The sequence below is a fragment of the Erinaceus europaeus genome, chromosome 4 (genome assembly GCF_950295315.1).
Source record: "Erinaceus europaeus chromosome 4, mEriEur2.1, whole genome shotgun sequence".
Lineage (NCBI taxonomy): Eukaryota > Metazoa > Chordata > Mammalia > Eulipotyphla > Erinaceidae > Erinaceus > Erinaceus europaeus.
Genome location: NC_080165.1, coordinates 99,234,253 through 99,254,032, shown reverse-complemented (window position 1 = coordinate 99,254,032; position 19,780 = coordinate 99,234,253). Strand labels below are relative to the sequence as shown.

At 42.1% G+C, this 19,780-nt stretch overlaps 1 protein-coding gene and 1 non-coding gene across 2 annotated transcripts; one reads left to right on the top strand and one right to left on the bottom strand.

The window, feature by feature from the left end:
• Positions 1-2,746: 2,746 nt before the first annotated feature.
• Positions 2,747-2,830, top strand: LOC132538539 (small nucleolar RNA SNORD88). The gene has a single exon (XR_009549888.1). It is a non-coding gene; the product is annotated as a small nucleolar RNA SNORD88 (small nucleolar RNA).
• Positions 2,831-3,719: 889 nt separating this feature from the next.
• NECAP1 (NECAP endocytosis associated 1) lies at positions 3,720-19,780 on the bottom strand. Its single transcript, XM_007537532.3, has 8 exons — positions 19,626-19,780; positions 13,200-13,300; positions 12,937-13,041; positions 11,155-11,236; positions 9,638-9,746; positions 9,343-9,526; positions 6,218-6,320; positions 3,720-5,618 (listed from the first exon to the last, which is right to left on the bottom strand). The coding sequence occupies exons 1-8, from the start codon at positions 19,718-19,720 to the stop codon at positions 5,570-5,572; spliced, it is 828 nt and encodes a 275-aa protein (XP_007537594.1). The 5' UTR covers positions 19,721-19,780; the 3' UTR covers positions 3,720-5,569.

Below are 19,780 nucleotides of genomic sequence, written 5' to 3'. Positions count from 1 at the left end.
AGCAGGCAGTAGTATCAGGAATTCAGGGTGCTTTGTGAGGCAAGGAGTCTGATAAGACGAGAGGATGGATGTCCCCTCAAGTCAAGCCCTGTCAAGCTCAACCACACCCTCATAATTTTCTGACAGTAACATGTTGAGAAGTCTTCATACTGTTTTACAAAGGGGCTTAATCAATTTACACTCCAACTAACAGTGTGAAAAAGTTCCTTTTTCTCCACACCCCCATCATGATTGCTGTTGTCGTAGTTGTTTATAATAGAAACAGAAAATTTGAGAGATGAGGGGGAAATAGGGAGAGAGAAACCTGCAGCACTGCTTCACTGCTCACAAAGCTTCCCCCCACAAGGTGGAGACTGGGGTTTGAGCCAGGGTCCTTGCACATAATAATGTATATACTCTACCATACGCATCACCACCCGGTCACTTGCCTGTTGCCTTTTTAAATACTTCTGCTGTAGCCAGGAAGTCATAAAACAGTATTTTCTCAGGGCCCAGGTAGGGCACACTCAGTTAGCACACACATTATCATATCCTAGGACCTAGATTCAAGCCCCCAAGTCTCCAGCTGAAGGGAGGGAACTTCATGAGTGGTGGAGCTGTGCTGTAGTTGTTTCTCTCTCCTCCCCCACCCCAGCTTCTTGGCATCCATAAGAAAAAGAGAAAAAGAAATAGTCACCACAAGTGGTGGAGTGATCATGCAGGTCCTGAGCCCCAGTAATAACCCTGGTGGCAATAAATGAGCATTTTCCTATAGCTGTGAAATAGGAGAGCATGCCCTCCAGTGGTTGCAGGCTGGTATACAACCAGATGTAGCTTTCACAGAAAGTCTTCAAATGGTATTTCTGTCCTACCACTGGTGCAGAGAACCACCTAGGAAAAAATACTGAAAAGCAAACCAAAAGCCATGGAGACAGTTCAGTGTGTTAGAGCACATATAAACAGGGTGTATATGCCTGAGGGCCCAGGCTGAATCCCCAGCACCACCATGTACTAGAGCTGAGCAGTGGTCTATTCTCATGCTCTCTCATTAAAAAAAAAAAAGTTTTTATTAGTCTTTGTCTAAGCCTGACATCTGATATGCAGGTAGACCCACTATGTGTCCTGAAGCCCCACCTCCCCAGATCCCTAACCCACTAGGGAAAGACAGAGACAGGCTGGGAGTATAGATGGACCCGCCAATGCCCATGTTCAGCAGGGAAGCAATTACAGAAGCCAGACCTCCCACTTTCTGCACCCCATAATGACCCTGGATCCATACTCCCAGAGGGTTAAAGAATAAGAAAGCTATCAAGAGAGGAGATGGGATTGGGAGTTCTGGTGGTGGGAATTGTACCCTTCTTATCCTATGGTCTTGTGTTTCCATTTTATAAATAAATTTTTTTTTTAATTAAATTTAAAAAAGCTGTAACTGGGGGGAGCCAAGTGGTGGCATACCTGGTTGAACACACGTTAAAAAGCTCTAACTGGGGTTGGATTGTGGCTCACTAGGACCAGGATTCAAACTGCTTGTCCCCACCTGCAAGGGGAAAGCTTCATGATCTGTGGACCAGTGCAACAGGTGTCTCTCCTTCTGCCTGTCACTTTCCCCCTCTCTCCCTATCTCCTGTCGGGGGGGGCAAAAAGATAGAAAAGCAGTCAATACATTGGACTCTCAAGCATCAGGTTTTGAGTTCAATCTCCAGCAGCATATGTGCCAGAATGATGTTTGATTCTTTCTCTCTCATTAATATAATAAAAAGTGGCCAACAGAAACATGCAGTCACATACAGGGCCTCAGTGATAACACTGATGGGGACAAAAACAAAACAAAACAAAAAAACCTACAACCAAGATTTAACTGTGACATGTGATAAATAAGATACCTAACTACCATATTCAGCAGCAATTGTGCTATACAATATTGTCCCCCCCCCCCAAGTCTTAGCATCTGTGAAGCAAAGTAAAATTGTCTTCATTCTCTGTCTGACCCTCAATATTCACTCTGGACTAAATGAGATTTACAGCTATGACAAAATACGTAAGGAATACATTTATGTGGTTAGAACAAGCTCCTTAAATAGAAAGGGGGAAGAAAAACCACAACTTACTGATTTTTAGCTTGTTTGGTTTCTCTTCACTGACAGTAAATGTACATAAGCAGTACTATGGTGACATGGCCGTTATATTCAAAAGGGCTTATACAGTAGTAAGTTAAGAGAATTCCAACAGCAACTCCAACAAAACAAGGGAAATCATCTTTCAGATGGGGAGTGGGGGAGGCTCACATTTCATGCAGGAATATTTGCACCAGCTTTACAGGACTGGAAGGAATTCAACAAGCATCTTGGGAAGAGAGGAGAGTCTAGACAAAGGGAATTTTAGCAAACATCACTGTGGCTCATGACATCTGAAAAATGACTAATACCCTAGTTTGGAGTACACTGTGAGTAACAGGAAAAACAGAGTTGGAGATGAAATGGCACTTCAAAAGGAGAAAGTAGGACATAAGCAGAGCTTTAAAATTAATTAAAAAAAAAAAAAAAAAAACTCTGGGGCTGGGTGGTGTCACACTTTGTTGAGTGCACTCGTTACAATGAACAGGGACTGGGTTCAAGACCCCTGTCCCCACCTACAGTGAAAACAATGCTACAGGTCTCTCTCTCTCTCTCTCTCTCCCCCTTCCCTTCCCTCTCAATTTCTGTCTCTATCCTAAATAAATATTTTCTTTAAGAAAAACTCAAAATAAAAATTTTTTTTTTTTTAAATGGTTCCATCCATGATGTCCAGCACTGGGCTCTAATCCTCTATGAAGACATGGTGGTAGCCCCTGGGACCTGTGAGTCTGAAGAACCCCACTCTGCAGAGGTACATTCTGGGGGCAGGGGGTGCCTTTGTGGTCTGACGTCCCCCTGTCCCACCCTCCCACCAAGTCCTCCTCCAGATGCAACTGAGACTATGGTAGACCCAGTGCAGTGTGCCAGCCCCTGGGCCAGGGGACCATAGCTACACAAGCACAGAACTCAGGGAGCTCACAACCCCTCACTAGGTCCCCCAGGCCAGGCCTCACCTTGGTGCAGCCAAGTACTTTGGCTGTGGCCAAAGCCACAGCCAGTACTTCCAGTATCATCAGGGCACCTCGGAGGTCAGGCAGACCAACAAAGACACAATATATGAGAAGCTCAGAAGAGAGGTGTGTCCTTGCCCCTTACCCAGCTGGATGTGACTGTACTCAGTACATTTCATTCAATACTTCAGGTTTATGGGTGGGCACCCACTCCCTCTGCCATGGGGACAACTCCTCCTTTCCAGGATATTGTGAAGCTTGCCCCTTTTTGTACATTTTCTTAAATGTGCTGTTAATGCTTTTTTTTTTTTTAGCAATAAAGTATTTTTATTTAGTTTATTTTTGCTAATGCTTTATTTCCATAGAACTCACAGTCTGTTTTGGGAACACATTTTCCCTATTGATATGGTTTTTCTCATAAAACCTTTCCTGGGATAAGAGGAGAGAGAAAGAAAGAGGAAGGGGAGAGGAAGGAGAAAGAGAGAGAAAGGGAGAAAAGAAGAAAATTATTTTAGTGGCAGTATGAGCACTCAACAGGAACTAAGAAAGCTAGAGGCATGTTGACATCAGAATGGGGGGAGCAAGAAGAGAGAAAGGTTCTCATCATAACAGTGATGGTAATTTCAATGTGTACTGGAGAGCACAAAGCATTAATGAAAGAAGCAGCGAAGAGACATTGCCTTTTTCCATAATTTTTAATTACCATTATTGCACCAATACAGCATATGCTCTATATACATATCTTAAACTCCATTTTCAATTTTTCAGCAATTCAAATACATAATATATTATCATCTCAAGAATACAAAGAACACGATATGGAAGAAGAGTGAGAAAATAGGTTCCCAGTAGTTAGTCACTAGTGATTCTATAGACTTTCCTTTTAGTGTTTTCTATTGGAATTTTAAAATGTCCAACCATGGCTCTGTAAGAATAGAGCTGCCCGGAAGGGGAGGCAATGAAAAAACAAAATGGACCCAATGATTAAAAACAAAACGAAACAAAACAACAAAAAATATCAAGAAGGAAATCCAGGAGAAAGAATTTATCTTGAAACTAAATATAAGAACTCCCTTTGGGGCGCCAAGGAGATAGCACGGCAGTTTACACAAAACTCTTATGCCTGAGACTCCAAGGTCCCAGGTTCAATCCTTGGTACCACCATAAACCAGAGCTGAGCAGTGCTCTGCTTAAAAAAGATTATTTTAAGACCTCCCTTCAGGCAGAGCATGCACACTGCAGAGGTGCAAAGGGAAGAAACAGTGCCCTCCCATTTCATCCTCAAAATTGTTATGAACAAACTAAACAGCTAGTACCCATTCATCCAAGAAAGGGAATTTTTCACAGCATTGTAGAAGGAATGAATGGTGGGGCAAAGAGAACAAACAGTTAGTATTAGGAGAGCAACTTTGCTTTACCTAGGTGATGGGTATCAAAGCCTTCACGTGAGCAAAACCAAATACAGCAGAAGTTGTAACTCTCCAGCTCCCTTCATAAACGGCAATACGTGTAGTTGCAGCTTCCTATCAAAGCACTCCATGTACTAAGAAATAAATAAGTAGATGATTGTGGAAAAGAGCCAGATACCCAGGCGGCAAGGCAATGTGGGTATGAACAAGAATTAAGTACTTTCAACCTCTCTGCTCTCCAGATCAGGTTGAAAACACTAAGCCTTTCAGCTTTAGGTCAAATGATGGGCCAACTTACAAAGTAACACCGTGCTTCAAAGGGAATTAGTGGAGCTGCAGGTAAGTAAACACTGCTCTAGAACATAACTTAGAAAATGCAGCCCCTTGAACCTCCTTCTTCCAAGAGACACCTCCTGACCAAAGATGTCGAACTGTCTGACCAATGAAAGGACAGTGGAGGTGCCACCAAAACAGCCCTCGTATAGCAAGAGACATGTTAACGCACAAGAGGGCGACGGCACTGCACCAGCACTGGCTGGTCACTGGATAGCATGAGCCTCAAGGCAGACACACAGTGGAGGCCCAGGACAGCTTTCTCCATCCCTACCCCTCTCAGCATTCTGGATTCTTAAACAATGAGGTCAGTGTGTCCATTTTTAGTGTTGGGTTAGTGGAAAAGGAAGTTTCAAGGTTTTTGTTTCCCCCTGAAATGGCTAAGCAGGGCTTCACACTGAGGCACACAGGGTCATGAGATGATACTGAAATAAGGTGAAGAATTTAAGACTGGAGAAAAATTATGTAGCTCTTGGGGGTCATGTCCCCTTCAAAGAGTCCCTGGCCTTTTAAACCCTGCAGTCAGCCACTCGTCTGGTAAGATGCCCGATTCCCCTGTCTTCTTGTGAACCGGAGATGAGAGATTATCGTCTCGGCTGTGCAGCAGGTAACAACATAGGGGAGTGACATAAACCAGCCTGAACAAAAGGAGAAGCCATGAAAAAGACTGCCCGGTAATTTTGGTTCTGGGGAGGGAAGGGATGCCTAACTTCCCTCACAGATTGGTGCCCTCAAGGTCATTTTTCATTCTTCAGATCTGTCCTTAACATCCCACTGATGCTACTCAGAACTGGACCCAGTTGGATGGCTGTGGTGCCTGATTTGGAACAGAGCTGTGAAACAGAAGAATGGGGAGAAAGTCAAAGGCATAAAATTAGGATGGCTGGTCAACTCCTATTTAATTGTTTTAAGAAATTACCACCCAGAATTTCTGAAGCTATGCTTCACAGTAATTCTTCCTCTCATGGCCTGAAATATCCCACTTCATCCTACAACATTGTCTTTTTTTTTGCCACCAGAATTGTTGCTGGGGGGAGGGGGCACACGGTTCCCAGCAACCTTTTATTTTTTTATTTTTCTTTCATTTTTTTAAATAGAGGGTGAGAAAGTGAAAAGCAAAGAGGAGAGATACCTACGGCACTACCCTACTGCTCATGAAGTTTACCCCCAACAGATGGGGGCAAGGGGCTTAAGCCCAGGTCCTTGAGCCTGATAACATGTGCTCTCTCCCATGTGAACCACCACCCAGCCCCACACCCCTCCACCCCCAATTTTCTTATCCATCCCAGCACTTCTACGCTTCCTTCCTAGAATTCTAGCCAGATTCTATCTGATCTGCAAATGAATGTCCTGCTTTCCCAAAGCACAGATTTCCCGTGAATGCACATAACACCAATACAGCCTGGTGGAGAGCACGCTGGGAGGCTCATACCTGGATGCAGTGCTAAAGTCCCCCCACAAGTCACTGGCTGCAGAAACCGGAGCAGGTACTGGTGTCGTGGCAGGAGCAGGAGAATCCAAATCTAAGAGGATATCTGAAAATTGGGTAAGAGAAGAAGATGGGAAATACAGTGTTTACTACAGCTTTATTTTTATTATATAATATTTATATGTGGTTTTTGTTGCCTCCAGGGTTATTGCTGGGGCTGGCTGCTCGGTGCATGCGCTATGAATCCACTGCTTCTGGAGGTCATTTTTCCCATTTTGTTACCCTTGTTGTTGTTATTGTTGCCATTGCTGTTGTTAGATAGGACAGAGAGAAATTGAGAGAGGAGGGGAAGAGACAGATAGACAGAGGAGGAGAGAAAGGTAGACATCTGCAGACCTGCTTCACTGCCTGTGAAGCGACCCTCCCTGCAGGTGGGGAGCCAGGGACTCAAAACTGGATGCTTACGCCAGTCCTTGAGCTTAGCACCATGTGTACTTAACCCATTGTGCTACTGTCTACCCCCCCCATATGTATCATTATTTATATTTTTATTTAAAAGTTTTTGATGGTGCAGGGGCTACATGAATGCATAAATTCACCACTCCCAGGACTAACTTTTCATTCTTTTTATTTCAAATGGGGGAGAAAGGGGGGTCAGAAAATATCACAAGAACAGAGCTACAGCCCATGTGATGCCAGAACTCAGCAACTCAGGTGAGTTATTTCCCAGCCCCAACAGCAACTTTATTTTCAATAACCCCAAACTAGAAATAACTCAACTGTCTTTCCATGTGTTAAACACATGAATTACTACTCAGTAATAACACAGGAACTTGAATCAATATCAAAGAAATTCAAGCTAAGTACAAAGAGTTAAATGCCAAAAGGTTACAAACTATGTAATCCTACATATAGAACATTCCAGAAGAAACAGATTTATAGAGATAGAGACCAGATTAGTGAGGGCTAGGGATGGAAGATGCCCCCACCCCAGCCAGGAGGGAGGAAGTATGGCTACAGGGAGATCCTTTTGGTGATGGACCTACTCTGCCTCCTTAACCTCCAACAGACAATAAAACTGCATGAAACTGAATACACTGTAAAAACCCTGTACAGACTGGCTGAGGGTGTACTGGTTTCAGGAGGCTCACACTTGGATGTTAAAGTCTCCCCACAGGGGCTGAGGAGATAACATAATGCTTATGCAAAAAAACTTGCAGGCCTGAGGCACCAAAGGTCCTAGGTTCGATCTCTAGCACCAGCACCACTAATAAAACAGAGCTGAGCAGTGCTCTGGTACAAAACAAAACAATATACAGAACAAAGCCACTGCTTGTAGAAGCACACATACACATAAGAGCACAAAAAACTGGTGAAAACTTAAACCAGTAGGTGCATCAATGTCAATTCCATGACTGTGAAATTAGGCTGTAATTTTGCAACATGTTCAATTAGTGGAAACTGGATAGAGGCTACATGAAATTTCTCTGTATTTTTTTTCTTTTACATTGCAGTAAATCTATAATTAGTTCAAAATTTTTAAAAAAATAAATTTTTAAAAATAAATCCTGTGACAGGGTCCCCACTTCCTTAGCATAACTGATTCCATCTTGACCTGAACCTGAACCTGTGCAACCGCTTTACTTGCCAACAAGTAGATCTTAGTCTTCTGACATTATTAATTGTTGATTATTGACTGTTTCCATAACGGGTTGTCCTGACTACAGCGACAGACCGTCTTAACCACCACATGCTGGGCTTCTATAACCTAGCTTGCTTCCTGCACCTATCCCTATAAATGGTTGTGCCACATTGAACTCGGGACTGCACTCTGAGCAGTGCTTTTAGCTGTGAATGTAGTCACCAGCTGGCTTAATAAAGACTCCCAAATTTGACTGAACTGGTCTCAGGTGGTCTCTGACACTTACCCCACAACAATCTCAGATGCCTTCTGGTGACACTAAAATTAAGACTATAATCACCATACCTCAAAAGTTCCCAGGATGAAGTTGATTTACTCTTAACAATGATTTTACCAGCAATGTGCATTATCCAAAATATGAAGCTAAGAACCCCAGATTCTGTGGCCAGTTAGTGGCACAATGGTAGAGCATATACAAGGTCACAAGTTCAAGCCATGGTACTGCATACACTAGCTTTGTTCCTCCTCTCAGTCTTGATCTCTAAAAAAATAAATGTATCTTGAAAAATAAAAACTAATAAAACTCCAAGATTCTAATATCTGGGTTTCTAATCTTAGGAAAATCCTTACCAACTTCTTTCTTAGGAAAATCCCTTTCTAACTTCTTTTTTTTTTTTTTTTTACCAGAGCACTACTCAGCTCTGGCTTATGGTGGTGCAAGGGATTGAACCTGGAACTTTGGAGACTCAGGCATGAGTCTCTTTGCATAAGCACTAGGTTATCTATCCCTTCCCCCCTTTTCAACTTCTAATGTTCTCATTCTTTAAACAAATAATTATATCTATTCTTTTTTTCAACCAGGTAGTATGGAAGGAAAAATATACATATTCACAAACCTAGATATTAATCTTATTTCCTCCCAATTGACCTTGTGAAAAAAAAATGGAAGGAATTAAGAAATTACAGTTAGTGATTACCATGTTCCATCCAAGTATTGGGTTAGGTGCCCTCAAACCATTTAACCTTCGCACCCCTAGGGGGGTTTCTACTTCCATTTGCACAGTAGGATATTGAGACTTCATGTTACCAAGTATATTCAGATATCAAGTAGCACAGCCATCGTTAACTCAGCTGACTCTCATGTCTACTAGCATCAACTGAAGGTAAGATGAAAGGAACAATGGGCTTTCTTAATACCCGCCCTTTTTTTTTTCCCCAAAGAACTTAACAGATACCATCATCAGAGGTTTACTAGAAAATCATTGCTAGAGGCTACCAGAATCTCCTTGTTGATAATAAGTGCCATTTAACAGTAAGGACATCAACACTCTCCTTGCACAACAGATGTTACCCAATGAAAGTATAACATGTCATTACTAAGTGTCATTTAACAGTAAGGACATCAACACTTTCCTTGCACAACAGGTGTTACCCAATGAAAGCATGACACGTCTCCAAGTTTGAAGAAAGTACCAGAGATATTTACCTGCATTACTCCCGCCATGGTTAGATTTTGGAATGGGTGGTGGGGTGACATGATTGCTAATGGCAACTGAGGAAGTTGGTGGGGGAATAGTGACTCTGCCTCCTGGTGGGGGTGGAAGTAAACTTAGGCCCCCACCCCCTGCAGTCTTGGGCTTGGAAGCACCTCCTTTCTTGGTTGTAATGTTCTACAAAAGAAAGAAAAAAGAGAGAAAAAAAAAAGAGGGAGAATAAGAGAAAGAAAAAGAAATTCGCAGACTTGTGAAAGCAAGATGAAGGGAAGCAGAATGAATACTCACCCCAATACTCAACTTGATGGTCTGTCCTTCCTTGAAGCCCAGATCTAACTTGGGACGAGAATCCATTTCCTGAGATTCTTTGGAGATCTCGGATTCTTGCTTAACCCACCTTTAGGAAAAAAGTAAGTTATCTAAGCTAGGGCAGTGGCCCATCTGGTTGAATTCTATGTTATCATGTTCAAGGACCCAAGTGGTTCAAGTTTCCAATCCCCACCTGCAGGGGGGAAGGTTCACAAGTAATGAGCAGTGCTGCAGGGGTCTCTCTTTCTGTGTCCCCCCACCCTCTCAATTTCTCTGTCTCTATCCAATAAATTTAATGTGTGTGTGTGTATTTTTTTCTTTAAAGAGTAAGTTATCTTAATTCAGGATTCTTTGAAAGGAAGAGTCTACCACACAAATTTGGGTATGGCTATTGTAATTAATGAAAGCATAGGACTAGAGAGGTGACTCAGGGAGGGTGCATGTCTTGGGTTCGGTCCCCAGCACCACATAAAAAGGTGGAGCAATGCTGTCTCTTAATATTTATTTTTTTTTAAAGTTATATAAAATAGAATTCCAAAAAAGCAGAGTGAAGGACAAAGAGTTGAGAATGAGAGAAAAGGAAAATAAATAAATAAATAAATAAATAAGATATGGGGGTACTGAGGAAACACATGGAAAGAGTATCAAATGTTCTACTGAGGACATTTAACCATCAATCCCAATCCCCCATGGCTAAAAGTTGCCCCTAAGGAGGTATTAATTTCTCCTTCCTTCCAGGTTGTACCCATGTGCTGAGTGACCTTCTACAGTTGCGGACTTCTGAGGCAGAAGAGTGGTGACAAGCCTGCCCCTGGGGTGGGGAGCTGGCAGGGTGCAAGTTGTTGTCTACCACAGCTGTGCCAACATCATTTGGGCTGAAAAAGCCAGAAGCACTAGACATGTCAGCCACATGAAGCCACAAAACTGACACATAACTCCCTGTATATTATTCAGTATATAGCCCTTTGACTCTGCGCTTTCTTCAGATACCTCAAAGCAAGGGAAATGTCCCAGAAGCATAAACAAAAGTCATCTCAAAACACTGTTCAAGGGATCTCAAACATTCTGGGCAAGAGCTGGGAAGACAGCATAGTGGTTAGGCAAAAAGATGTTCATGGCCGAGGCTCTGGATGCCCCAGGTTCAATCCCAGCACCAACATAAACCAGTGCAGAAAAGTACTTCAGTTAAAATAAAGAAGAAACTCTTAGGTGGGGGTGGGAGTAGGGGAAGGAATAAAGAGCCTTCAGTATCTTCAGTGTAAATAAAAATTACCACTTAATCTATTATTTATAAATTTAAAATGTTCTTGGTTTAATAGGAGTATAATATAATATAATGTAATATAATATGACAAAGTGACTGGGAAGAGTAGTATTCATAATGAACTCATCTGCTGAGTAAGGAAACAAGAAGGTAAAGGAGATAGTGCCCACTCAACAAGAAGCAGTATTCCCAAAGCCACTTTTCCTAGTAAATAAAGGTAAGCTCCACTCACTTGAAATGATCTTGCAAAGACACATTAAAGTCGAAGGCATCACCCCGATCTGTGAAGCCAATACCAATGAAAGCACTGCGTCCTGTGGAAAAGACATGAACACTCAGAATAGCAGTGTCCCTTAGGAAGCACACTCGATGAGAATCTAACAGTCACCCTGTCAGGTCAATTGTCTGTGAATGTGAAACATTTTTCCCCAGACCAGGGTCTGCAAACCACATATAGTCAAATGCTGCAGAGATTATGATGATGATGATGATGATGATGATGATAACTGATGATTTCTTAGATAGAGAACACAACACTTAAGTTTCCTTCAATGTGGGAGGTGCCGGGCTCAAACCTGGGTCTTGCACACAGCAAAGCAGCACACTGTCTACATGAGCTATTTTGCCAGCGCCAGAGCTGACTTTTATAAACAGTTTTGCTGAACGTAGCCATATTGACTGGTTTACACATTACTGTATCTTTTGGCTTCCACCCTACACCAGCAGTAGTTGCAATAGAGAGCATCTGGCTCACAAAACCTAAAACATTTACTAGCTATCTCTTTACAGAAGTGCTCTAATCTCTGATTTATCAACCTCTGATAGAGAAAACGCAGTTGGTACTGACCTAGATATACAGGGTTTAAACAGCACCACTTTGATTAGTCAAAAGACTTTCATGTCCTCCCAGGCCTCCAGGTTCACCACCACCCACAGCTAAGCAGTGCTCTGGTAAAACAAATCGGAGAGGAAAAAAAACACCTGCAGTTGGGTTTCGGGTGTGATCCCCAGCGCTGCCAGTATGGAGTGGTGCTGCTTTACATTCTCTTCCCTGCCTCCCACCCAACAAACACACTCCCTCTCCTACAGAGAAATTGAAAAGGGTGAGACAAAGACACACCTGCAGGCCTCCTTCACCACTAGTGAAGCTCCCCCGCCCCCAACTGCAGAAGGGGACCAGAGCCTTAAACCTGGGTCTTTATGCACTATAAGGCAAGTGCTTAACCAGGTACACCACCACCTGGCTCCTACACAATGTTGTATGAAACAGATATTAAATGTTAAAAAAAAAAAAAAGTAGGAAGCGGAGAAAGAGAAGCCCCACTAAAAACATAGTAATAGCCAGCTGTATTCACATATTCATTTGTTAGACAAACATTTTGATTTATATCTACCTAAGGGTGTGGGGGATAAACAGCATAATGGTTATGCAAAAAGTTTCATGCCTGAGGCTCCAAGGTCCCAGGTTCAATCTCCCACACCACCATAAACCAGAGCTTTGGTAAAAAAAATAAAATAACTTCATATTCACTTACTTTTTTTTAATATTTATTTATTTTCCCTTTTGTTGCCCTTGTTTTTTTATTGTTATAGTTATTATTGTTGTTGATGATGACAACATTGTTGTTGGACAGGACAGAGAGAAATGGAGAGAGGAGGGGAAGACAGAGAGAAAGACAGACACCTGCAGACCTGCTTCACTACTCGTGAAGCGACTCCCCTGCAGGTAGGGAGCCAAGGGCTCTAACAGGGATCCTTGCACCGGTCCTTGCACTGTGTGCCACCTGCTCTTAACCCACTGCACTACTACATGACTCCCATCCACCTACTATTTAACACATGTCTTTATGGTTGTATCTATTATCAATGGCACATAAACCTTGAACATGAATAGTTAACGTTAAGAAAAAGGGAAGGAAAAGTATAAGATCCTAAAGTAAGGTAAATGTAGTGGGCACACACTTTCCCAGAAGTGCTTTAACTATTTTCCTCATCTCAGTTCCACATCCCTTACCAGTACCATCCTGGATCCGGATTACAAAGTAGCGGCTGGAATCTGTCACCGTCTCCACAGCAATGCCAGGATATTGCTCTACTGGTGCCTGTGCAAAGAGCTCCCCTGACAGATTAAAAAGAAAAGAAAAATTGGTTGAGCAACAGATGTAAAAACCCAAAACTCCAATAAACAAGTAGTTCTTTCAAGTCCCCAGCTTTTTATTTTATAAAAGCACCAAACCAATTGTCTTAATATATGAGAGGGCCACCAGCACAGATTACCTGAAACTTTATCCTCGAGTTTGATATAAGCAATCTTCCCTTTTGAAGTGATTCGGAGACGACCAGTCCAGTCAGGCTGGTCTAATTTCCAGTCAGATGCCCTAGGATAGGAAAATGGGAAGCGCCAGGCCTCAAGTCCATGCCTTTAGTATACAAGAAGCCTATGCAGAGTCATTTGCCATAGTAATTCCTAGGTCCCCACCCTAAGTGGTTTATTCTTTCTACCTGTGAAATAGTAAGAATAACTCATGACAGCCAGGAGAGTGGGTCACTGGTAATTCTAAGGACTTGCATGCATGAATTCCTGAGTTCAATCCCTGATACCGCATATGCTAGAATGATACTCTGGTTCTCTATCACATTCTAATTAAAATACATCAATAAATGTGATTTTTTATTTTTTTTAAATAAATCATGATCCTCCTCTATAAGAGACACCTCATGTTACATACAACCCAAAGCCAATACCAGACAATGGTGATGCCTGAGGGTTTTGCAGTCTACTAAGCGGCAGTAGCTCACCTGGGAGGGAGCCTACTGTGCCAAGTGTGTGACACTGATCTGAGCCTCTGGGACACTACATGGGAGTACTGTGACACTGAGAGAAAGTCTCAGTGTCACAGTGGTCTTAGGTTCTCGGTCTCTCTCTCTCAGTCTGTCCCTCTCCCTCTCTTTTCCTATCTGAAAAAAAAAAAAAAAAAAATCCAGGAGCAGAAAATGGCCTTGTGATAAAAGAAGCAAAGGCACAGCTTAAAGCAATTTAAATTTTTATTTCATAGTGACAACTATTTCTATAATATTCATACTAATTGCTGTGTAACAGAGTCATCACAAATCCCTAGGCATATCATCTTTAACTCAAGCCAACCAATATTTACAAAGTACAGATGAAGTCAATGGCACTGTCCTAGGTTCCCGGGATATGACAGTAACAAAACAAAGACTTCTTCTTCCCGGGATATGACAGTAACAAAACAAAGACTTCTTCTTCCATGGGATTCTCATTCTAAGACACAGAGTAAGAAGGAAACATGCTAATTAGTTAAATGAGTAGTACCTGAGACATTGGTAAATGCTAAGGCAAAAAAAGGAAATGCAGAGGCAGAAAAGGGAGATGGAGAGGGTGGTGGGAAAGTGACCATTTACAACACTGAAGACAGTGGTCAAAGCAGGAACGAAATGAACTGTGAGCATAAAAATGTAAATGGAATCTATACTCAAGCAGGTATCTGGGGAAGCATTCCAGACACAGGGAGCAGGTCTTACAAAGGTGCTAGGCAAAAGCTGACAGAGGTGTTTTTCCCTCGAGCAAGGAAGCCATTAGGATTAGAATAAAGCAAGAGGAAGTAGGAGGGTAAGAGAAGGCCAGGTCATATGGGGCCTTGGAGAGCACTGTAAGAACTTCTGACTTTTTTATTCTGTACAGAGAGGGGAAAAAAATAAAAAAGAAACAAGGCTTTAGTCAGAAGGTTGACATTATCTCCCTTTTATTTTAAAAAGATTGCTAAATCTGCTGTGTGTAGGAGATGTAAGATTATGAGCTCTGTACAGACTATTGGAGTAGTCTAGACAAGTCATAATGGTAATTAAAAAAAGAAATAATAGCACAAGTGACTAGAATAGGGTTTTGGAAATCATCTGGATATATATGAGGTAAAGGCAGCAGGTTTTTCTAATGAGGTAGAAGAGAAATGACAGTCATTGTAAGTGGGAGCAAAGGAATTGCCCATAAAAGAAATGATGGAGATTAAAGGTAAACCAGTCTGGAAAGAAAGATCAGGAATCTAGACTTGGTTATGCTGAGTTTGTGGTGTCTGATAAACTTACAAGAAGTGATACAGGGGTGAGAAAGTGGCTCACCAGGTAGAATACACGTTACCATGTGTAAGGACCTGTGTTCAAAATCCTGCTACCCATCTGCAGGAGGAAAGACTCATGGCCATGAAGCAGATGAAGCAGGGTAGGGAATATCTCTCTCCCTCTCTGTCTCCCATTCCCCTCTCAATTTCTCTGTCTTATCAAATAAAAAGAAGAAGAAAAAAAAAAGACCACCAGGAACAGTAGATTCATCATGCAGGCACTGAGTCCCTGTGATAACCCTGGTGGCAATAATAAAACTAAAAATATTAAAATAATAATACAAGTTTAAAGAATATCTGTTTGAATACGTGAATCTGGAGTTCAGGAAAGACATATAGGCTAGAAATACAAATGTCCACTGAAACAGTAAGACACAAATATTTATAGTCTGTGTTTTAAAGGAATTTGAATGAAAACTAAGACACTATTTAAATATGACCAATCTAAACAAACAAAAAAAAAAAAAAAAGCAAAATTTGTGGTATTTGCCTCTCCAAGAGAGAAGGGAGATAAAAGTAAAATTTTATTAATAATTCCTACCTTAGAAATTGATGACTAATAACTTGCAGGTTAGAAAGCTAAGACAGTGGTCCAAGAGGTGGTGCACTGGATAAAGTAGTGGACTCTCAAGCGTGAGGTCATGAGTTCAATCCCTAGCAGCTCACATACTAGAGTGATATCTGGTTCTTTCTCTCTCTCTCTGCCTATCGTTATTCATGAATAAATAATATATTTCATTAAAAAAACAAAACAAAGACATATCAGAATGAGTTTAACAGGAGAGGAGCAAAAGGTGGGTAAGAAGGAAAAAATTAAAACTAGCAAAAGGTTGTGAATAGAATTTTTAAAGCGAGTCCCTATCCTGCCTTTCTCTCTTCATGCCCTGAACTCAGAAGGCCTCCAGTGCCTGAATCTGATCCCAGCCGCAAGTGCTCAAGGTTCCCTGTTTTTAAATAACTCTATTTTTAATCAGTCGTTATCCTATCATACCTTTAAGAACTAGACAGTATGAATGGTCACTGAAAATACTAGGAACAAGCCTTTGGACAGGTTCCGTATCTTGTTTATCTTGTGTGTCTAGTAGCCAATGTTTAACAAATATTCAATAAGTGAATAAGTATTCATAGCAATTAAGTCCAGAAGCTTAGTTCCACTCCCACTCCCAAAATGTGGCCTGAGGAACTCTTGTTTTTCTGACAATAATCTAAACTGATCTCACCGATTTTCTTTTACCTCAGCGAGAAATCCTTACAGCAGCCATATGGAATATAGGCATAAAAAGCCTATCATGTCTGTCTCTCTAAAATGAAAGAAAGGACAATAACACAGTAAGCAATAATGCCTAACTTCAAAGTTCAACCTTTTTATTACATTAGTACTATTTAATATTGACTTAACTGAGGAGGATAATGATAAACAGATGAAATGCTTTTATCGGTTAGAATACTACTTTCTAAACAGTATGTTTCTCGTCAACCTAAATTCTCCTTCCACAAATGTAGTCAGTGAAAGTCTAGAAAGCAACAATCCATACTAGTTGAATCAAAATCATTCATTTTCTTTGATCTTACTAGTCAATCAGAGAAAGGATTTCTCTTATTACCTAAAAAATCTTGTTCCTCCTTTAATAACAGACTAGGGGGTAAATCATGCTCATAAAATAAAGTGGATCCTAGTAAAAAAGAAAGATTAAGCAGACAAACAAGCAGAAAGTGATATTTATCAAGCATTGATTATGTGCCAGGAATTATGCCCATTCTTGTGAAAATTGGGGAGATCTTAAAAGGTAAGGTGTTTGCTTTGTTTTGTTTTGCTGCCCAGAGCTGAGCTCAGCTCCAGCTATTGGTGGTGCTGGGGATGGAACCTGAGGCCTCAAGCATGCATAATCTATGTGCTACCACTATGCTGTCCCTCTAAGCAAGTACCATTACTTCATTTTCATGGGTGAGAAAATGAGTTCAAGAGTTAAGTGATTTATCAAAGGTGATTTATTTATCAGCAAAATAAGTGATTTATTTATCAGCAAATAAATGAGAATTGAAATTCAAACTTAGCTCTTTCTTCATTTGCTATGCTAAAAGTGGTTGATAACAAAATACCAATTAGAGGACAAGAAATGCTAATCATCAGCACAGAAAATATACAGGTATAATGATAATTAAGAAAAATTAAGAAGTTGACAGCTCAGTGTAGTTAACTTACAGAGAAGCAAGGTTAAGAAGATAAGGTAAAGAAAGTAGATGGATTAGCGAGATCTTTTGAGACTTAGCATAGAAGAAAAAGAACTGTATTTCTTTTAGAGAGTCAAGTTCCAAAGTTAGAAGTCACAAGCTGTATACTTTATTGTACCAGTCCAATCACTGCTAACTTACATGCTTAAGTGTACCCATTAATTAATTTCTTTCCTTTTTTTTGGTTGTCACTTATCACTCCAAGACAACTTTTTCAAACAGAGACAGAGAAAGTAAGACATCATAGCAGCAAAGTATCCCCCAGTGCAATAGGAGACAGGTTCAAACCTAGGTGGCACACATGGTAGACCAGGTGAGCTCTCTTACCAGTTCTCATTTCTTCCTCCAGTCAACATTTATAGAGTACCAGACACTAAGCTAAACCTTGGGAGCATAAAGTTAAAAGGAGCTCATCATCTAGTCTAGAAAAACAGGAAGTCAAACAATCAGTTAGAATACACTGTGAAGGTAACAAGCATGGGGCAGTGAGGAAGCACACAGAGATTACAACCTAAGCCAAAATGGAAGGGCCAGCGATGGTGTCATGGAGGTGAGGTCTCTTATGAGTTTCAAGCATAATAAATTGTAACTATCATAAAAAATGAGGGGAGTGGGCAGTAGCGCAGTGGGTTAAGCACACCTGGTGCAAAGTGCCAAGGACCAGCTAAGAATCCCAGTTCGAGCCCCCCGGCTCCCCACCTGCAGGGGAGTGGCTTCACAAGTGGTGAAGCAGGTCTGAAGGTGTCTATCTTTCTCTCCCCCGTCTTCCCCTCCTGTCTTGATTTCTCTCTAAACAACAACAGCTATAACAACAATAAAGATAACAATCACAACAAGGGCAACAAAATGGGAAAAGTAGCCTCCAGGAGCAGTGGATTCCTAGTGCTGGCACCAAGCCCCAGTGACAAGCCTGGAGGCAAAAAAAAAAAAAAAAAAAAAAAGTGGGTTCCCATCCTGTCCACTTGGAGTCTGAATAAAAGCTTGAAATCAGAACAATCTCTACCAAAAGTTACAACCCACAGCAGGGCTAATACACAAGCCAACAGGCACAAAAATATTGCTTGCTAAGGAAGCAAAATAAGGCACATGGGGAGAAGTTAACTCTTCAGCCAAGGCAATATAACACATGCCAAGAGGGAAAAAAGCACGATGACAATTTTGGTCAGAGAACATGAACAATATTTTGTGCCAGGAAGGTGGCTCAGTGGTGGAGCACAGACCTTAGCAAAAGCCAGTTTCAATCCCTAGCACACATAAGCCAGAATAATGCTCTGGTTCTCTCACTCACTCTGTCCAAAACATGTACGTGTATATGCACATAGCATGCCGATATACTGCTTTACTGTTCCTTTCATGCTTATCATGACTTCATTTACCCTTCCAAAGACTCCTGTGAGGTACAAAAGGCTTTGTCATCCTTTTTTTTTTTTCTAGTTTATAAAAACCTGACGTTTGCAGAGTTTCAACAATTTGTCCCAAAGTCATACAGCTCCTTAAGTTGCCAGAGCTCTAACATGCAAGCCTGTGCGTTGGGTGTTAAGATCTTCCAGCACATGACTTCATGACTTCCTACAACATCCAGACCCCCGCGAAGACACTGGATTACAGGGTGATTGCTCAGCCCGACAGAGAAGATGCCGAGCCAACTCTGTAAGGGAAAGCTCCAGGAAACATTAAGAGGGAAAGAAGAGAGAAAATACTATCCAGAAAATATAATGAAAAGAAGCCGAATGTACAGCCATTGAAACACCTACGATCATAACTTTCGCCCGCTGGCAAGGAGAGATAGAGAGAGAGAGAAATATGGAGAGAGCTGAAGGGGAGACCAGAAGGGACAGTGACATTTGACAGCAAAACTGACATGGGCACATTTGACAAATAAGATCATCCTCCAGAGGGCTATGAACACCACCATTACTTGCCACAAATGTGCACGGGCAGTTGGCAACGTGTGTAAGAAAAAAAAAAAAAAAAAAGCGGGGGATGGGGTGAGCTTAATTCAGGTGACAGACTGCTGGGAAGACAGACGGAAAGGTGACTGGCGACTGAACTGGCCAAGCTGGATGGGGATGACGAGCAGTGGATGAGGGCCGGGAGAGGAGCGGTGGGAGGATGCAGGATGGGGCCATTCTCCTAAGCCGGTGGACACCGGGGCGAGGGCAGGACTGAGTGGGGGCAGAGGGGAAGCACGGCGACGACGAGTCCAGATGGGGAGGCGAGCGAGTGAGCGAGGTGACAACCCAGAGGTGGCAGCGGGAGCAGCGGGCGACGTGCTGCAAGAGGAGGACGCCCATGCCCCGCGGGTGGGGTGCGCCGCAGGGCCGGGGGTCACTACCTGTAACCGCGGTTGGAGGCCCGGGGCGGAATACGGTAGACGCTGACGTCGGGCTTCACACACAGAACTGACTCGTACTCCAACTCCGCCGCCATCTTGGCTCTGCTGGCAGTGTAGGAAACGGGGGCGTATCAAGGGGCGGGGAGATACGCTTT

Bases quoted from the DNA above. Each gene is read 5' to 3' on its own strand.
- NECAP1 (XM_007537532.3), bottom strand. From the start codon at position 19,720: ATGGCGGCGGAGTTGGAGTACGAGTCAGTTCTGTGTGTGAAGCCCGAC. The intron at 9,527-9,637 runs GTGAGTATTCAT...TTTCTTTTGTAG, and splicing joins CCATCAAGTTGAGTATTGGG to AACATTACAACCAAGAAAGG. The intron at 5,619-6,217 runs GTATGAGCCTCC...TCTGTTTCACAG, and splicing joins GACTTTAGCACTGCATCCAG to CTCTGTTCCAAATCAGGCAC.